Source organism: Lynx canadensis, chromosome D3 (assembly GCF_007474595.2).
Source record: "Lynx canadensis isolate LIC74 chromosome D3, mLynCan4.pri.v2, whole genome shotgun sequence".
NCBI lineage: Eukaryota > Metazoa > Chordata > Mammalia > Carnivora > Felidae > Lynx > Lynx canadensis.
The window spans coordinates 65140326-65160899 of record NC_044314.2 but is presented as its reverse complement, the minus strand read 5'-3'; the positions used below and the strand labels follow the sequence as shown (position 1 = coordinate 65160899).

Here is a 20574-nt window from a genome sequence, read left to right as displayed (position 1 = left end):
CTGATTGGACGTTACTTGACTTGCGGAGTATGGTGCTTTCTGATTGGATATGGCTTTGGCGGGAAGGCTGTGGCCTAGCCAAAGCCGAGCATTCTGATGTATCCTCGGATGTTAGGTGGGAGTGGTCACGGTTTTCTCTGCGTGGGACATAGCACATTTTCGTGCACGTAAGCCCTCAATGGCGCGTGGCTTCACGTCAAGCTTGTGCTGCCTTCTTGCTTGGAGGCCCAGGCCCACTCACCTGTCTGCTCGTGATTCCGGTCTTTGCAAACGAGACACCCTCTCAAGGCCTGCCCACCATCTACCTGTAAGCATGCAAAGGAGAGCTGCTCTCCCTGCTTCGCAAGCCAATAAAAGACTTGCACCAAGTTTTTGCCTTGAATAGGCTATTCGTTGGTGTGGCACCAGCCAGGAGAACGTAAAACCAGTGTTCAACGTCCCGAACTTCCTGATGGCTTATAAACGAGGGGTTTTACGGGGAAGTTTGGGGCAGGGCGGGGGGCCCCCGGGCGGGGGGGGTCTCCTGAGAAGGTGGACGCTATTGATTGGAGGCTCATGAAGTCATGTTCACAGATGTTACTTTGTTACTTCAAGTGGCTTCATCTGGTCCACGGAGGTGTGTTCTATCTCAAGAGACTTGAGATAGACTACCAACCAACAGATGGATTGCACAGCTTCATACCCCAAATCTGCACCCGGCTTTCTTGTCCACCCTTTTTTCCGGTGCAGAAAGCCTTTGCCATCCAGCGCCAGGGAACCAGGCAGGATTGATTACTTCTTTAATCTGGGGGTTTCTGAGTTCTGGGGACAAGGGAGTTGGAGGGTATACCCAGGCTCCCCCGCCAAGGCTGCGTTGGAGTGCAGTGTCCATTTTGGGGAACTTTGGTACAATCACCTGATTCTCCATTCTGTAAGGACTGACTCTAACTTTCTTTGGGATCCACTGTGTATTTATTTCATGATGAAAGCAGGGGAAAAGGATTCTGGCATAACCCAAACTTATCATAGAATGCAACATCCTTTCTGGTGATTCCCTAGAGCATGTTGGAGCAGACCCTTAACTTTTACAGAATAGCGGGGAACTCTGCCCCTGCAGTGGCACACAGCAGGTAGAGGAGCTGGACTTTTTCTGTAGGCCTTGGGAACATTGGATAGTATGATTAGGGCGGCCTTAGAAGACTAAGCTTGGCAGCAGGGGAGGGGAGATGGAAGGAGGTCAACGGAGAGCGGGGAAACAGGAGAAACCCTCCCTCCTTCTTCCCTCCAAGAGAGTGAATCCTTCTATCTTAGGTCACCTGCCATAACAGAACACCATGGCCTGGGTAGCAATAAGTAACGGAAGTTTATTTTCTGGGTTCTAAAGGCTAGAAGAGTATGCAAGGTCAAGTTCTGGAAGGGTTGGTTTCTAGCGAGGGCTCTCTTCCTGATTGCAGAAGGCCTCCTTCTTGCTGTGTCTGCCTAGGGGTGGAGGAGAGAGCAAGCTCTCGGTGTCTCTTCTTACAAGGACACTAATCCTATCAGATCAGCGGTCCCACCTTTATGACCTCATGTAACCTTAATTGCCTCCTATTTCCAAATATAGTCGCATTGGGGGTAGGGCTTCAATGTAGGAATTTGGCAGGGGGACCCATTCAGCTCTATAGCACCCTCCTCCACCCTCACGGCTCCAATCATTCCACATACATAACTGAATTGTAGCCTGTATCACATTTAAAGTACTATTTATTTTTCTGGTTTTAAAAGTAACACATATTCAGAGGAGAAAGTGTAGGAAATGAAGAATAACATAAGGAAAATAAAAAATCATCCCCAACCCACACCTTATAGCTAAACATTATTAATATGTCAGGTATTCTTAGTTTTTTTCCCCCTGTGTATATACTTATACATGGGTTTTACAAAATGGATCCAACAATATGATTTTTGTTTTAGTAACAACTTCTTGAGATATAATCCACATACCCACTACAATTCATTTTTTTTTATTTTTTTTTCAACGTTTATTTATTTTTTGGACAGAGAGAGACAGAGCATGAACGGGCAGGGGCATAGAGAGAGAGGGAGACACAGTATCGGAAACAGGCTCCAGGCTCTGAGCCATCAGCCCAGAGCCCGACGCGGGGCTCGAACTCACAGACGCGAGATCGTGACATGCTGAAGTCGGACGCTTAACCGACTGCGCCACCCAGGCGCCCCTACAATTCATTTTTTAAAAAATAGTGTTTTTTTGTTTGTAAGTAATCTCTACACCCACTGTGGGCCTCAAACCCACAACCCTGAAATCAAATCACATGCTCTCCGCCCACTGAGCCAGCCAGGTGCCCCCAACTCACCCATTTAAACTCGTGTACAATCCAGTGGTTTGCAGTATATTCACAGAGTTGTGCAACCATCACACAATCCATTTGAAAAGTTAGAGTAGGTGACTTATTTGTTTAAGTTTATTTCTTTATTTATTTATTTAGAGAGAGCATGAGTGGTGGAGGGGGTGGAGAGAGAGAGACAGAGAGAGAGAGAGAGAGAGAATCACAAGCAGGCTTCACACTGTAAGCGGGGAGCCTGAAGTACACGGCTCAAACCCCAAACCGTGAGATCAGGACCTGAGCCAAATCAGAAGTTGGAGGCATAACTGACTGAACCCACCCAGGCGCCCCATCACAATTCATTTTAGAACATTTTTATCATCTCCAGAAAAACCCATGCTCTTTCGCTGCCAACCTCCAGTCCCTCCCATCTCCCTAGTCCTAGGCAACTTCTTTTAATTTTATTTGAGAAGAGAGAGAGAGAGAGGAGAGGAGAGAGAGCAGGAGCAGAGCAAGTGAGTGAGAGAATCCCAAGAAAGCTCCATGCTCAGCATGGAGACACAGGACACAGGACTCAATCCCCTGGGATCACAATCAGCTGAAATCAGGGTCAGATGTTCGATCCACTGAGCCACACAGGCGCCACAGCCCTAAGCAACTTCTAATCTACTTTCTGTCTTGGTAGATTTACCTATTCTGGACATTTCCTATAAACAGAATCATACAATATGTGGTCTTTTGTGAATGGCTTCTTTCACAGCATCATGTTTTCAAGGTTCATTCATGTTGTAGCATGACACATTCCTCCTGTTACATGATACATTCCCTTGGTAGCATGATCCTTCACTCCTGTTTCTTGTAAACTGCTTTATTGAGATACAGTTCACATACTCTACAATTCATCTATTTAAATGTCCAATTACTTTTGGTATATTCACAGAGTGTGTGCAGCCGTTACCACAAGCAAGTTTAGAATGCTATCATCACCTCAAATTTCATTTCTTTTTATGGCCAAATAATATTCCATTGTATGGGCATACCATTTTTATTTATTTTTTAATGTTTATTTTATTCATTTGAGAGCAAGAAAGAGCAAGGGAGGGAGGGAGAGAGAGACTCCGAGGCAGGCTCTGCTCCACCAACGCACAGCACAGAGCCTGATGCAGGGCTCCATCCCAAGGTTCGTGAGCTCATGACCTAAGCCGAAATCAAAAGGCAGTTGCTCAACTGACTGAGCCACCCAGGTGCCCCTATACCATATTTTATTTACCCATTCATCAGTTGGTGGACATTTGTACTTTGTGGATATTATGAATAAAGCTGCTGTGAACACGTTTTCATTTCTCTATGACACGAATTGCTGGGTCTGTGATAAACTACAGGTTCAACCTTTTAAGGAATTGCCAGACAAACCATGTGATTTTTTTTCAATCCTGATTTTCTCACTTAACATTAACCATGTGCTTTTTCATAAACTGTTAACGTGTTCAATGTTTTTTGAACGCTTGGCTTTTAATGATTGCAGAGTTCCAATTCTTAGTTAATCAGTCCCCTGTTATTGGGCATCTAGATTATTTCCAATTTTCATATTATAAACAGCCTTTCAGTGAGCATTTTTGGGCATCAATATTTTTTGTGAAACTTTTAAAAATATTTATTTTTGTGAGAGAGAGAGAGAGAGAGAGAGAGAAGAAGCACGAGTGAGGGAGGAGCAGAGAGGGAGGGAGACACTGAATCTGAAGCAGGCTCCAGGCTCTGAGCTTTTAGCACAGAGCCCGATGCGGGGCTCGAACTCATGAACCTACTGAGCCACTCAGGCACCCCTGGGCACCAATATTTTTATGCATCTCTGGTTATTTCTGAAGAGCAGATTAGTCAGACCATTGAATCAAAGGCATAGGCAGTTTGGTACATAAAACCTTGGTACATAAAACCTTCCAAAAACCTTGTGTCAGTTTGCGCTCTGGCAAGTTGAGTTTGGGAATGCCAGTCACACACCACCTTATATTTTCATGGTCTCTTGAAGTCACCAAGGCAGGAACTTTGGAGATCTTTGACCCCATACCCAGCTCAACATGTAGCACACAGCACAAGTTCATGTTACGGAAATTAGTGTGAGCAAAGGAAGGCCCACCCTCTGCATTAACAGAGGCCATGGGATGGAGAGGAGGGTACAAGTGTCTGAGTCATCATGAAGACAGGCTCCACAGGACTTACCACCCAGCTGACATGGGGACTCACTGCAGACTCAAGTGGTAATAAAGCATCATGAGGCCAAGAACTCTCCACATGGAAGTTGAAGTGGCCAATGTGAGAGGAAGCCACATACCGCAGTCACTTAGGGACAGACGCCAGTAGGGACGGGGTGTAGACTGGAGGCAAGTCTTTTGGACTCCACTCTGTGGGCAGCAGTCTTGATATAAAGTGCTGGAAGAATTACCTTCACTGAGATAGCGAGGTCATCAAACTCTCTGTCCACTTGGATATCCTGAGGAGAAACCCATTACAAGGCAGTACATTAGCACCTTCTGAGAACTTTGCTGGTTTTTGCTGGTACACACAAGGTTTTGGAGAAAATCCTTAGGGCAGCTTCTCTCCTATGGATGACAATGTCATTAGTCCCCAAACTATGAAAATAGGGAAGGGAAGGGGCTCCGGGGAGCTCCTTGGAGTCTGTGATTTCTTGACCTGCAGGTTGGTTGCATAGGTCTGTGCTGTTTGTGGAAATTCACACCCCAATCCATGTGCACCTTTCAGCATAAACGTTATTCCTCAATAACAAATGAAAAGGCACGGGGAGTGAGGGGAAGGATACTAGCACCAATAGTGTCTTTCTCTACATAGTCCTTTTCTGTGGGGTCTGCTATCTCATCCCATCTTCACAATGACTCTGGGTGGGAGATTTTAGCCTCATTTCACAGAAAGACCAGGCTGAGCCCTGGTTTTACATGAACTGTAAGGATTTAGAAGTATTTCCCTTACAGTTATTTATTTTTGAGAGACAGAGACACAGAGCACAAGCAGGGGATGGGCAGAGAGAGAAGGAGACACGGAATCCGAAGCAGGCTCCAGGCTCTGAGCTGTCAGCCCAGAGCCCGACGCCGGGCTCGGACTCACAAACCGTGAGATTATGACCTGAGCCGAAGTCAGACGCTCAACCAGCTGAGCCACTCAGGTGCCCCGAAGTATTTCCCTTAAAACTGAGAAGATCTAGGCTAGGGAGATTAGACTAATAACAGTCAAGGAATAGGAAAACGGAACATTGCATCTAGACAGGTGTTGCTCTCCAATTCAGAAGATCCCATGTTGATGGACTCAGGATTTGGTCCCAGGCCTGATTCCAAAGTCTGTGGTGTTTCTGTTATGCTAAAAGCTTCTGTTAATAACCATACGTTATATTGAATAAGCATGTATTTTTGCAGAAGTTTCATATATAATTCCTTTTTTTTTTTTTTTTTTTAACGATGGAATCCAGTGCTGACAGGAATTCTCAGAGCAAGCGGAACATGGTCAAGGCATGCTACTCTCTGGCTTTGGAGCTGTAGAAACTGGGCAGGCAGAAGGAAGCAATAAGCAATAAGAAGAAGGAAGCATCAGTTGTCCCAAGCCTGAAGGATTGGAACTGTAAAAACGTCTCTGGAAAGACTTTGACACAAATCTGGTTTTAAATAAATGAGGGTTGGAATAAGCAGTGATTTGTGACTAGACTTCAGTTTAATAACTTGTGTTTGGGGATTCTCTCCTTAATGTTTAACTGCTTAAATAATTTTCTCTATATATTTTTAAGTTTATTTATTTTGAGAGAGAGAGAGCGAGCGAGCAGGGGAGGGGGACACAGAGGGACAGAGAGAGAATCCTAAGCAGGCTCCCTCCTTTCAATGCAGAGACCAACATGGGGCTTGATCTCATGAACCATGAGATCATGACCTGAGCCAAAAGCAAGAGTCAGACACTTAACCAACTGAGCCGCCCAGGTGCCCTGAATTTTCTATATTAAAAAGGCACCATTGAGATGCCTCGGTGGCTCAGATGGTTGAGCATTTGACTCTTGATTTCAGCTCAGGTCATGATCTCAGGGTCATGGGATTGAGCCCTGCATCAGGCTCCATGCTTAGCATGGAGCCTGCCTAAGATTCTCTCTCTCTCTCTCTCTCTCTCTCTCTGTCTCTCTCTCTCTCTCTCTCTCTCCCTTTGCCCCTCTCCCCTAAAAGTAAAAAACAAACAAACCCACAACTGAATGAAAAGGAGTCTTAATCTCCCTCAAAGCCACACGAGTGAATCTTCCAGCACCAATATCCACCTGCAGGCAGAACAGGCCAGGGGGTGAGGTGGGTAAGTACTGAACCTTCAAATCCAAACGTCAGTGAACAGTGAGCTAAGTGTCCTCTGAGGCAATTCTCTCTCAGCCAATGAAGAACCCAGGCATGAGTCAGAGATGAGAGCGCAACGGTATCCCCCAGTCAGGAGTGGAAATAAAGCCACAGTGGCACTGTGACCCTCCATTCAGGCCTGGGCTGGAACTCAGACTTAGCCACACTGAGTATCTGAGCAGGACATGCTGTTTCTCTAATCCCTACTTTCTTCCTCTAAATGAGAACTCGTGGGGCTGTTGCAAGGATCACAGATGAGATTTATGAAAAGCTCTTACAGAGAAATCCAGCAGTTCTAGGGCAGACCCTGGATTATCCCGGACAGACTTTAGAACTCCAAAGCAGCCTTCGCCTCGCATGGGATTCCTGGACATCTGAGAAACACACACACAATTGAGAAAAACTGAGCCCAGGGAAGCTGGAGGTGGAGCAAGTCAAAAGGGAGGGAAGGATTCTTCATCTCTGATGACAAGTGCCTCAGGACAGCCCCACTGTCTCAGCTCAGAATTTGTCTCCACTGACAAAACACCCTGGGTGAGGCGGTGAGGCTGGGGAAGAGGGGAAGGGAGTATGCACTGGCTGAGCGCCCACCATATGCCCAAATCTGTGCCAGGTGCCAAAGATACGGACACACAAGGCACAGCTCTGCCTTTAAGGAATTCGCCCATCACGGGGAGGAGAGGAAAAGGAAACATCATGAAAATGCAGTGTGATAAGTGCAATGAGAGTGTACATCAACTCTTCTGGGGAGGTGAAGTTTACGCACCCGCACTGAGCTTTACGGGCGAGGCGGGCAGAGCTGGGTATTTCAGCAAGAGCAGGAGGAGCAAAACAAAGGGGAGAAATTGCATCATGTGCAGAAAATTCAGAGCAGCTTGGGGTGAGCGAATGAGCCTCAGCGGTGGAAGGCAGAGGGGCTGTGGCAGAGCCCAGAGCCCAATGTGCGGTGAATGCCATACTACTAACCTTGGATTTATCCAGAGGGGAGCCGTTGACAGGTTTAAAGCCAGGAGGGGACGGGAGCATGTTTCTGCTTTAGAAAGATCAACTGGCAGGTGAGAAGGAAGGACGAGAGATGGGAAATTCACAGGTCAACGGACCTTGAGGGGAAGTGAGAAGGAAGAGCAGGCAGCCCCAGCACCCTGCAGGAAGCAAGATGAAGGTTGGAAGGCAAGGAAAAGAGAGGGAGGAGTGAGCACTGGGCGCCTACTTCTGACTCAGTGAGGAGCCCCCCCCTCCCCCACCACCAAGAGGCAGCCCTTAGAGAGAAAGGACGCCTTCGGGTTGTGCTTTATGCCCATGGGACATCTAGGGGATGGTCCAGCAGGTGGCTGTAAATGGGGATCCAGAGCTTAAGAGAGGTCTGGGCTGCAGGGGGAAGCGTGGATGGGAGTGCTTCAGGGGGTTCTTCTTCTTCTTCTTCTTCTTCTTCTTCTTCTTCTTCTTTTTAATGTTTATTAGAGAGAGAGAGAGAGAGAGGAGAGAGAGAGAGAGAGAGAGCGCATGAGCAGGGGAGGCACAGAGAGTGGAGACAGAAGATCTAAAGTGGGCTCTGCACTGACAGTAGAGACTGATGCGGGGCTTGAACTCATGAACCTTGAGATCATGACCTGAGCCGAAGACTGATGCTTAACTGACTGAGCCACCCAGACGCCCACAGGGGGCTCTTCTGCCAGTTGATGGAGCTGAGAGCCAGGCAGGGCTGGATGCCCCCCAGGACCTGTCCTCTGAGCACAGTGGCCCACTTGGGCTTCACCTTCCATTGCACCCTCCCTTTTCCTACCCGACTGGCAATGCTGAAGAAAGGGAAACCCCATCTGTCACACAAGGCCTCAAGTAGGTCTGAGCATAGCCAACGGTACACCTGGGCTGACCCAGTGAGCTGAGAAGGAGCAAGGACAGTCGGGAGGTGGAGGTGACACTGCTGGGGGTTGGGGGGAGAAGGATGGACGAGGGAGGAGTCGGAAGAAGTGCCGGGGTCAGGTCAGAGGTGGGTGAGGGAATGGCAAGGGAAAGAAGTGGTCATAGGAGGAAACCAGGAGGTCCCCTCCCTCATCTGGGCTCTAGAAATTTCGTACCCTGCTGCCACTGGAGTGGGGAGATGAGGCAGGGGAGGGATCTGTGTGGACACATACAGGCAGGTCTATGCTGGGGCCTGCCCCATCAGGCTAGCACTCACAACAAGAATCCTCAGTGTCTGGTTGACCCGGAGGCCCAGGCCCAGGCTCAGGGCTCCCACTGCAGAGATGCGGTTGTTGCTGCAACAGAAAGACATATGCATTTTGCTACCTTCCGAGCAGCTGTGTAGAGCCAGATGGTCCCAGGGTCCAAGCTGGTGTTGCTGGTGCATCCACCTGCTTGGGCTTCATGTTCCAGCCTCCACTGATGCCCCAGGGACCCTGGGCAGGTCAGTATGTAAAAGCTGGATAACAACCCTGGTTCCCAGTGTTGAGGGAGATCACTCAGCAAGCACACCTGGAGCATCCCTCCCCTACTTTCCCCTCCCTTACCCCCCGCCCCCCACGACCCTGGGATCATGACCTGAGCCAAAACTGAGTTGGACACTCAAACAACTGAGCCACCCAGGCACCCCTCCTCCCCTTTTTAAGTGAAGATGTTTTACATATATGTTTTCACTAGCAGCCCCCACCTATCCGTCAGGAATTATGAGCTCCAAGGTACAAGTGCTGAACTTGAGGGGCACCCGGCTGGCTCAGTCGATAGAGCCCGTGACTCTTGATCTTGGGGTCATGAGTTTGAACTCTTGTAGGGTGTAGAGATTACTTAAATAATTTTTTTTTCAAACTTAAAAAAAAAAACAACCCAGTGCTAAACTTGAGTGAGAAGGAGGGAGCTGGGTGCTCTTGGATTGTGTCTCAAGCCCCATCGTGGGTAAACTGTGGTAGGCTTGGGAGTTGCTAAGGTGGTAAACAGTAACAGGATCATGGAGTCCCTGGTCCCTCAGGTGGCTATGGATCTGGAGACTGTGACACAGGGCCACCCTGTGTGCCTCACCTCATGTTGAGCTCTTCCAACACATTGTTGGTCTTAAGTGCCTCACCCACTGCAGATGCTCCAGGATCTCCAAAGCCATTGTATGAGATGTCCAGGACTCTCAGGAAGATGTTTGCCTAGAATGCAAAAGAGTGAAGCCAGGAGACCACCTGTGAAGTGGGGTCACCGCCTCAGAGCCCGGGAGGCCCAGGGTGCAAAAAAGCACGGGCTGAGAGCAGAAGGTCAGAGGTTCCTGGTAAGAGTCTTGTGGCTTGGATGACGGTGACCGGGAGAACCAAATGACTGGAAGCACGGCACCAAGGGTGGTTGTGGGTGTGGATGATCCTCAGAGACGGAGAGGCCCACCGCTCAGCAGCAGACCCCAGGGACACAGTGGTCTGGTTCCACGGCTGCTGGGGGCGGGGGGGGCGGCGAGGCTCAAGGGCAGGTCCTCTGAGGCACAGAGCAGAATGACAGAGGGACTCCGGTGAAGGGCTTTGGGGGGGCTGTGATGGGGAGAAGGGCAGGAGCTTGTGGGTGCACTGGGAGGACAGAGCCTGACCCACCACCCTGTGGGGCAGGATCCCCAGGTCAGCCCCTGAGGAGGGGGGCAAGGCAGCTGCTGCTGTTCCCTGAGGAGGGCCCCACAAAGCTAGCCAGCACCAGGGGCATCCTGGCAGGGGCTAGGAGCCACACATTCCTGAGGCTTATGAACCACAACATCGAAGGAAGCAGGTGGGATGTTTAAGACTATGTGCTGGGACGCAGGGTGCAGGGCTGTCATCTCAGGGAAGCATCTGCATGTGCCCATAGCAGGCATGTGTCACCAGACTGCACGATGTCCCCCACCAGCCATATGTCTGTAATAAATGGAGAAGGTGTGCAACATTGAACTGCAGACCCTTGAGTAAGTGACATGAGAGTGAGCACGGTATTTTGGAGTCACGAAATGGGGCTGGGACAATTAAAATCACCAAACAAAATATTCTTTAAGCTCTGCTTGAAGGATCCAAGGGTCATTTCTGAAGAGCTGCAAAGATAGGAAGCTGGCACCTGGGAGACTGTCCCCACAGGACAGGCCAGAGGGCAGATGGGTGACAGAGGTGTTCATACCTCCAGTGCCCTGGCAAAGGCTACAGCTCCTGGTCCTCGAAGGTGATTCCAGTTTATATTAAGCTCGGTGAGTCCAGTATTTTCTGCCAGGGCTGGTCCAAGCATCTCCCCTTCAGAAACACCAAGACAGGCCTTATTCACTCTGTTCTTTCCCTCAAAAAATAATACTGATGACCGCTGTGTGCCAGGGTCTCCGCTTGGCACAACAGTCACCAAGTTGAACCCTATATGGGCCTGCTCTGTCCTAAAAGAATTCACATTTAATGGGGGAGAAGCAGTTGACCCTTGAATAGCACAGGGGTTAGGGGTGCCAGCCCCTGTGCAGCCAAAAATCTGCCTATAACTTTGACCGCCCCCCCAAACCTCAACTACTAACAGCCTACTGCTATTGGATTTAGAAAGAAGACTTTATCGAGAATGTAAAGTGTTGATTAACACATATTTTGTATGTTATACATATTATATGCTGTATTCTTACAATAAAGTAACCTGAAGAAAATATTATTATTATTTTTAAAAATTTGTTTAATGTTTATTTATTTTTGAGAGAGAGAGACAGAGCGTGAGCAATGGAAGGACAGAGAGAGAGAGGGGGAGACACAGAATCAGAAGCAGGCTCCAGGCTCTGAGCTGGCAACACAGGGCCCAACGCGGGGCTTAAACTCACAAACTGAGAGATCATGACCTGAGCTGAAGTCAGACGCTTAACCGACTGAGCCACCCAGGCACCCCAATATTATTATTATTTTTAAACGTTTATTTATTTTTGAGAGACACAGAGAGAGATCGGGGGAGGGGCAGAAAGAGAGGGAGACACAGAATCGGGAGCAGGCTCCAGGCTCTGAACGGTCAGCACCGAGCCCCACATGGGGCTTGAACTCGCAAACGGTGAGATCATGTGCCGAAGTCAGATGCTCAACCGACTGAGCCACCCAGGCGCCCCACCTGAAGAAAATATTAAGAAAATTATGTGGGGCACCTGGGTGGCTCAGTAGGTCGAACATCCAACTCTTGCTTTTGGCTCAGGTCATGATCTCATGGTTTGTGAGATCAAGCCCAGTGTCAGGCTCTGTGCTGACAGTATGGAGCCTGCTTGGGATTCTCTCTCTCCCCACTCTCTGCCCCTCCCCCGCTTATGCACGTGCTTGCTCTCTCTCTCTCTCTCTCAAAATAAATAAATAAAACTTAAAAAAAGAAGGAAAATCATAAGAGGAAATACACTTATAATACTAGACTGTATTTATAAAAAAAAATTGTGTATAAGTGGACCCACGCAGTCAAACCCATGTTGTTCAAATGTAAATACAACTTAATGGGGTGTGAGTTATTATAGACTACAAATGGGGATGTGTGGGAACAGCATGGGGACTTACTCCCTTTTGAGGAGGGTCAGGAAAGTGAGGAAAAAGGAGATAATCTTGAAGACTGAGGGACTCACCGGGTGTGTGTGCATGCACAGTGGAGAACAGACATGGGAAAGAGCAAATGTGTAGAGGCATGTGGGAGCATAGAGCACCTGAGGAAATTCCCACAGGCCTGGTGGGTGGGGGGAAGCCAGTGAAATGAGGTAGCAATGATGGACACTGGAAAGATACTGAGAGGCCATCAATGCTGGACCAAGACTTTTGGGCACAAACCGATTAGTAGGCAGGGAGGGCTTTAAGAAATGACAAGGGGGGCGCCTGGGTGGCGTAGTCGGTTAAGCGTCCGACTTCAGCCAGGTCACGATCTCGCGGTCCGGGAGTTCGAGCCCCGCGTCAGGCTCTGGGCTGATGGCTCGGAGCCTGGAGCCTGTTTCCGATTCTGTGTCTCCCTCTCTCTCTGCCCCTCCCCCGTTCATGCTCTGTCTCTCTCTGTCCGAAAAATAAATAAACGTTGAAAAAAAAATTAAAAAAAAAAAAAAAAAAAAAAGAAATGACAAGGCCGGGCTCCTTAGTGGCAGGTGTAGGGTATGGACTGGGGTAGGCAGGGGCAGGGTTAGAACCCAGGACACCAGTTGGAAGGCTTGTGCCATAGTCTATAGGCAAAAGGTGATGAGGCTGGTGCAGCTGTGTGCAAAGGAGACACTTGTGGTGGAGAAAGGAAAGAGGGTGCAGTGCAGGGTAAGAAACCCCGAGAGATTTTTAGCTTATAAAATGCAGAGAAGCCCCAGCCACCCATCATGCTCTCCACTCTGTCAGCATTCAGCCAGTCTGACCTGCTCCCATGCCTCTGGGTTGTCCCCCTGTGTAGAACTGTTGACCCCCTTCTTCACCTGGATAACAGCTCCTCGTCCTTCTAACCTGGGTTCATGACATCAGGAAGCCTTGCTTACCCACCTGGGCTAGGCTGCCTCAGGCCCAAGTCCACTATGCTTCTATCTTTCCAGGCTCTGATCTAATGACCTCTCTTTGCCTGGCCAGTCTTTCCCATCAGCCTAGGAGTCCCTCAAGGATCTGAATTTGACTCCTCTCCATGGTCTCAGCTCCTCCTCTTGCAGGTTTAGTGAGGCTAGTTTGAAGAAATGTACAGAAGAAAAACAGATGCACTAATTAAGCAGAACTAGCCTGCTTGGGGGGTGTCTGGCTGGCTCAGTCAGTAGAGCATGCAACTCTTGATCTAGGGGTTGTGAGTTCAAGCCCCACCTTAGGTGTAGAAGTTACTTAAACCTGAAATATTTTTAAGTTTATTTATTTATTTTGAGAGAGGGAGAGAGTGAGCAGGGGAGGGGCAGAGAGAGAGGGAAAGAGAGAATTTGAAGCAGGCTCCACACTCTCAGCTCAGAGCCCAACTCAGGATCAATCCCACAAACCGTGAGATCATGACCTGTGCCAAAATCAAGAGTCAGAAGCACAACCTACTGAACCAACCATGAGCCCCAAAAATAAAATCTCGAAAAGAGAAAGAAAGAGAGAGGAGAGACAGAAAAGAAAAGAAAAGAAAAGATAGACAAGAAAGACAGAGACAAGAAGAAAGGAGGAAAGAAAGAAAGAAAGAAAGAAAGAAAGAAAGAAAGAAAGACAGAAAGAAAGAAAGAAAGGCAGAAAGAAAGAGGGGCACCTGGGTGGCTCAGTCCAGTAAGCATCCAACTTGGCTCAGGTCATGATCTCATAGTTGGTGGGCTCGAGCTTGCATCGGGTTCCGTGCTGACCTTGCAGAGCCTGGAGCCTGCTTCTGTGCCTCCCTCTCTCTCTGTCCCTCCCCTGCTTGCGCTCTGTCTGTCTCTCAAAAATAAATAAAAATGTTAAAAATGTTTAAAAGAAAGAAAAGAAAGAAAGAAAAAGGAAGGAAGGAAGGAAGGAAGGAAGGAAGGAAGGAAGAGAAAGAAAGAAAGAAGGAAGGAAGGAAGAAAAAGAAAAAGAAAGAAAGGGAGGAAGGAAGGAAGGAAGGAAGGAAGGAAGGAAGGAAGGAAGGAAGGAAGGAAGGAAGGAAGGAAGGAAGGAAGAAAAAGAAAGCAAGCCAGACTACTCCAGCAGGACCCACTGGAGCAAGATGCTTTGGCACCTTGGAGAGCTCCCTGCAAGGCTGCTAGGACTCCCAGTGATGCCTTCCTGAGCTAGGACTCTGGATTCCACACTTGCACTGGGTCTGACACGGCGGGTTCTCAGATACAGACGCTTCTAGGGCTGAGAAGAGAGAGTGGTGGTCCGCACTTTGTAGGGAAACCCTCCTTTCTGAACAACTAGAGGGTGAGGAGATTCTCCAACATGCATGATTGGCCTCTTGAAATTCCCATACTTGGTCTTCATGACCTCTGTAGCCAACTATGAGGCAGGGGCTACCTTCGCCATGGGTCAGATTGGGAGATTGAGACCTAAGCTCTTCACCCCTCAAGGCAGTTGAGATCCCCACAGATCCCCATTTAGGGAAACAAAATGGTCCTGCTGAGTTTGTCCTTTTCCAAGATGAAGACCTCCGTACTCCATATTTGTGCAGGCTTCACAGAGCTTTAGCTTCCGGCCCCTACTATCCTGGCTGTCTCTCTGGTGCTTACCTTTTCACTGTGAAGATCTGGGAGACATCTATACTCAGTTTTTTGGAAGTCTGAAATAAACTTCTCTCCCTGTTTTCAAGTTTATTTATTCATTTTTGAGAGAGAGAGAGAGAGAGAGAGAGAGAGAGAGAGTAGGGGAGAGGCAGAGAGAGAGGGAGACAGAAGATCTGAAGTGGGCTCTGTGCTGACAGCAGAGAGTCCAATGCAAGGCTTGAACTCACAAACCACGAGATCATGACCTGAGGTGAAGTCAGACACTTAACTGACTGATCCACCCAAGCAGCCCTGAACTTCTCTTTTAATTTCACAGACTTCTCATGATAATTCTCTTAGAAGGGAGGCACCTGGGTGGCTTCGTCAGTTAAAGCGACTGACTTCAGCTCAGGTCATGATCTAACAGTTTGTGGATTCGAGCCCCATATTGGGCTCTGTGCTGACAGCTCAGAGCCTGGAGCCTGCTTCAGATCCTGTGTCTCCTCTCTGTCTCTCTCTCTGTCTCTCTGTCTCTCTCCCCCCACACACACACCCTTGTGTTCTCTCTCTCTCTCTCTCTCTCTCTCTCTCTCAAAAAAAAAAAGATAATTTTCTTAGAAGGTAAATGGCTCTCTGGCAGTTAAATTCTAAGGCTGATTCTCAAAGGCCAAGGCTGGTACCATTCCTACCCTAAGCAGCTTGAGACAGAAAAGTGATTCCCAAACTTTCTTGATCAGATAAATCTCCTGGGGTACCCATTAAAATGTAGATGCATGGGCATCCCCCCACCAAGATTCTGGTTCAGCAGGCCCAGGGCCCAGGAATTTGTATTCCTAACCCAGGGTCCTGAGTGATTCCTGTAACTGACTGGAGTGCCTGAGGACAGACGGGTAGAAGTGCATGCTCCTGGCAAAGCTGACAGCCTGTGCAAAGGCCCCGGGACATGAGAGAAAGTGGTGAGATCAAGAAATCCCATCAAAGTGGATGTACCGTGAAGACGGTACTTGAAATAAAATCTTCATGCCTTTTGCCAAGATTTGTAGGCCTGAAGCTCTCCACTGCCTCTTCAACTCACAGCTTGGCCCCTCTCTCCTGGCTCACTAGCCCAGTCACACCGGTGTCTATCAGTCTGGGAAATAAGCCTGCATGTTTACTGTTCCTCTGCTTTAAATGCTCTCTCTCTCTGGTCTTGCTATTGCTGATTCCTTCCCACCCTGCGCATTTCAGCTTAAATGTCATCTCACAGAGCCCTCCCCAACCACCTCTCTATAGCATTCTTCTCTAAAATCATTCCTTTTGTTTATCTTGTGGCACCAATAATTGTAGACAATTATCTAGTTAACGTGTGTTCCTTGAGGCCAGGGACTTTGTTTTGTTCACAACTGGGTCCCTAGTGGCTAAATTAGCACCCAGCACATGCAGCAGCAGGCCATGACTTCCGTGGAATGGATTAAGGGTTCGGTGTGGACGGACAGGGAGAGGGGTAGGCTAAAGTGGAACATGGGAAATGGGAGCCAGAGTATGAATGTTCAGAATGGTCCTGCCAACCTTCACCCACCCCTGCCTCAGGAAGATGGGCTCAAGTGCCCCCATGGTGACCCTGGTCAGATGTTACCTGCTTGGTCATTCAGCTGGTTATAGCTCAAGTCCAGGGCTTTCAGGCCTGTGTGGGCCAGCAGGAGTTCAGCAAGGTACGGGGCTGCCTGCTCGTCTAGGCCATTTCCTGCCAGCTGTATCTTCTGCATGGTTGGGTTCACCATGAGGGCAGCACAGACAGCCTGGGCTCCCACTGCTCCCAGCTGGTTCTCCGACAGGTCCACATCTAGGGGTCAGCACCACTTCTCAATCAGTGGCATCCGAAGCCCGGCCCCACCCTCTTCCGCCTTCCTCTATCCCCCAAACCTCCAGACCTGAGGCAGCAGAAGGGGCTTTGCAGCTGGACCATCCTGGGTCGCATGGTGACTCTGCCACTCACCAGCTGCCTCTCCCCAGGCCCCCAGGCAGCTTCTCTGATGCCCACACCCACCCCACGCATCCACAAGCTTCTTTGTCAAGGGGTTAAAACCGCCTACTTCATGGAGCTGTGCAGGATGCCTGCGATGGAGATCCAGTCACCCTGTTGATGATTCGTGCCTGGCAGCGATATAATACATCCACAGAAGTCTTCACTGATGCATTTCTGGGAACTGGCAATGACGGCCCAGGTGGCCATGCTTGGAGCATGTCACATATGCAGTTTCATTTAATACTCAGTACAACTCCAAGGGCTAAGTGGTATCGTTGGGGCCATTTCACAGATTGAAAAGTAAGGCTCGGCAAGGGTGAATGGCTTGCCCAGGGTCATCCCTGGTAGAAGGTGGCTCATCGGTGGTAGAGGTGGCGTTTGCATCCAGCCCCACTTCATTCCCACCCAGCCCTCCACCCTCTCACACTGCCCACCCCTTGGCTCTCTGTGGGAGGACCCTTTCACCCTGCATTTAGGCAATGGGAGGCCACCATATGGAGGGGGAGGTGCTGGCCAGCCAAGGAGGGGAGTGGGGAGTAGGCAATCAGGAGAGGAGTAGCATCCAGCATTGGGGGCGCCACAGAGATTCTAACTCCACCCCCATCAGCCCCACCCTGTGTTAAGACCCCTGCACCAGCAACACCAACAGGCCCCAAGTGAGAAGGCCCAGCTATGGGGGGAGCCCACACCCCTCAGGAAAGGGAGGACTCAAATGTGCCCACCAGCCCCAAACTCAGCACTTACCACAAATGCTGCTGCTTTGGCTTAGGGCACCTGCCAGGGCCTCTGCACCGGCCCCACAGAGCCCATTGTCTCGAAGGTCCAGCCGCTTGACACAGGGATTGGAGTTCAGTGCGAAAGCCAGAGCCCGGGCACCCTTGGACAAAGAGGGGCCTGAGGGGCCTGGTCTTTCCTAGGGGCGAAGGCCTCAGACATGGCTAGCCACTACCCTGGCTTGTTTCCAGGGCTCAGCCCACCTGGTGCCCTCCAACTGGAAGGCTCTCTCTTTCCCACATGCCCAGGGGACACCTGCTTCTCTTTTAGGCTGCACCCGGATCTCACTTCCTGGAGCCTTCCCTGACTGCCCCCCCCCAGCAGGTTAGAGGTCCCCTGCAGGCCCCTCAACCCTTACACTGAATTCTGTCATAGCCTCGATCCTACCCGTCACCCAGATACAGGGGATGGGGCATGCCTGGCACATAGCAAAGTTGGGGAGTGTGCAGTATGGGTTCAAGAAGGGGCCACTCCATGGCTGCTGCCTCTGAGGTCCTTTTACTCCAAGCCTGGCCCCGGGGTTTCCCCAAGGTTACCTGGGGCCCCAGGCCACGGTGCCGCAGGTTCAGCTCTGGGGCGCTCCCTTGGCGCAGAAAGCAGGAGGCGGGCACAACTCTATGGGCCTGGCAAGACCTCAGGTAGAGGGTGTCCTTGACCAGTTCTCCAGGCCCATGGATGCCTGATAGGAGACAGGGAGATGATGAATGTAGATCCCTCTCTACACACAGTAGCCTCCTCCCCCCCACCCTCTGTCACCATCCAGTCTGTGTTTCCCTCTAGAAGCATTTCTTCCTCTGCTAGTAGAGACTGAGGCTCAGAGAAAGCAAATCCTTTCCCTAAAGTCACGCAGAAAGTAATAGCTAATCTGAGTAGAGCCAGGATCAGGACCCTGCCTGTCTGATGCCAAAGTGCATGCTATGTGTTTTCCACTGGGTTGCAGAACACGTATGTTTTGTGAACATTTTATGGGGGAAGAAACTGAAACAATTCTGTTTTATACATTCATTAGCTTAGTTGTTCCTGGGGGTTGGGAAAACCCAGCCCTGATCCCATTTCTGGGTAGGACACCCCCTCTTACACAGTTTGGTGGAGTTTTTGCATTTTAACATCACTTTGGGGGTGTTTTCTTCTTTTCTCTCTCTCTCTCTCTTTTCTTTCTTTCTTTCTTTCTTTCTTTCTTTCTTTCTTTCTTTCTTTCTTTCTGTTAAAGTTCATTTATTTACTTTTAAGAGAGAGAGAGAGAGCGCGAGAGAGCAGCAGAGAGGCAAAGAGAGAGGGAAAGAGAGAATCCCAAGCAGGCTCTACCCTGTCAACTCAGAGCCTGACTTGGGGCTCAATCCCACAAACTGTGAGGTCATGACCTGAGCCGAAATCAAGAGTCCGAAGCTTAATAACCAACTGAGCCAGTCAGGCACCCCTCTTTTTTTTTTTAAGATTTTATTTTTAAGTAATTTCTACACCCAAGATGGGACTCAAACTCACAACCCTAAGATCAAGAGTCCCCCACTCCACCTACTGAGCCAGCCAGGTGCCCCTGGAGGTGTTTTCTTTTTTTTTTTTTTTTCTCCTTTCCTTTCCTTTCCTTTCCTTTTCTTTCTTTCTTAAGCTTATTTCTTTCTTTTGAGATCTTTCTTTCTTTCTTTCTTTCTGAAGTTTATTTATTTATTTTGAGAGAGACAGAGACAGTGTGAGTGGGGGAGGGGTAGAGAGAGAGGGAGAGAGAGTGAGAGAGAATCCCAAGCAGGCTCCACACTGTCAGCACAGCGCGTGATGCGGGCCTCAAGCTCAAACTCATGAAACCATGAGATCAGGACCTGAGCGGAAATCAAGAGTGGGACACTTAACTGACTTCGCCACCCAAGCGCCCCTGGAGGCGTCTTCTAAAGATGGAACTCCTGATGCCGCCAGGAGCATTGTGGGGAGGGCACAGGACTGGAGAGACCACAGGCTGTCCTGAAGGTGTCCCACGTAGGGGTGCGCTCCCTGCTGGACAGGGGTCCCCTGCCTACTTGGCCCCAGCCTGCCCTCTGCAACCCTGCGGGATAAGCTCCCAGTTGAGGAGAAAGGCCTGCCCCCATCCCTGCCCGGGAGCACCTTCCGTCTCCTGGTCGGAGTCTGAATCAACTTCCGAACGCTGTTCGGCCTCCGGAGCTCCTGCAAGATGCCCAGCGGCCGCTGCCGCCGCCGCCGCCTCCTCCTCCTCCTCCTCCTCCTCCTCCTCCTCCTCCTCCTCCTCGCCTTCATTCTCCCCAGGCCTCTTGTAGGGACCCCTCATAGTTACGCCCATTTCTCAGTGGCAGCAATGAGGCGGAGACTGCACCGCACAGCAACTCGAGCCCTTCCCCGGGGATGTGGGCGGACCCTCCGTCTGCGCCGATCAATTGGATATGCCGTGCAGCGAACAGGCGTCCGCTGCAGCCAATAGGAACACTCCCCTCCCGACAGCCGTCGTCTGGGCAACCCAGGTGTTGTGGGTTGCTATAGAAACCGTCGCTGGACTGGGTAGACCTTTAGCCTGTTGACAAGCTGAGCGGATGAGAGCGTGCTCCACGGTTTCAGCATCGGTCCCCCTTCCCCGCCTTCCACGGACTGGGGAACGTGGCTGACTCCAGAGTCTGTGCCTTAGTCCCTGCGCTCTGCGGGCGCACGGCACGAGAAAGCCTGGGGAGCCTTGCAAAGCCCCATCACCCTCCTCTCTGGAGCCAGAGTCACGCTCTCACCGTATGGCTGCCAGTTCTCTCTCATGCTCTGGCGTCTTATATGCTATTTCCTCCACCAGGAACATTCCTCTCCAAGTTTCCTTGTTGAACTTCAGAATCTGCAAGCGTCACTTCAGAGATCACTTTTTTCCTGAAGTTTTTCTTCCTTTCTTTTTTTCTTTTATTAATTGTTTTGACGTTTACTTATTTTGGAGAGACAGAGAGAGACAGCGTGAGCAGGGGAGGGGCAGAGAAGGAGGGAGACACAGAATCTGAAGCAGGTTCCAGGCTCTGAGCTGTCAGCACAGAGCCCGACGCGGGGCTTGAACTCACAAACCGCAAGATCATGACCTGAGCCCAAGCCGGACGC

At 49.9% G+C, this 20574-nt stretch overlaps 1 protein-coding gene across 1 annotated transcript; it reads right to left on the bottom strand.

Annotated features, from left to right (window-relative positions):
• Window positions 1-4567: 4567 nt before the first annotated feature.
• Window positions 4568-19842, bottom strand: LOC115508178 (leucine-rich repeat-containing protein 74B-like). Its single transcript, XM_030306601.2, has 9 exons — window positions 19600-19842; window positions 18042-18184; window positions 17476-17608; window positions 16342-16548; window positions 10781-10890; window positions 9689-9804; window positions 8853-8931; window positions 6952-7047; window positions 4568-4791 (listed from the first exon to the last, which is right to left on the bottom strand). The coding sequence occupies exons 1-9, from the start codon at window positions 19790-19792 to the stop codon at window positions 4642-4644; spliced, it is 1227 nt and encodes a 408-aa protein (XP_030162461.1). The 5' UTR covers window positions 19793-19842; the 3' UTR covers window positions 4568-4641.
• Between the last annotated feature and the right edge of the window lie 732 nt (window positions 19843-20574).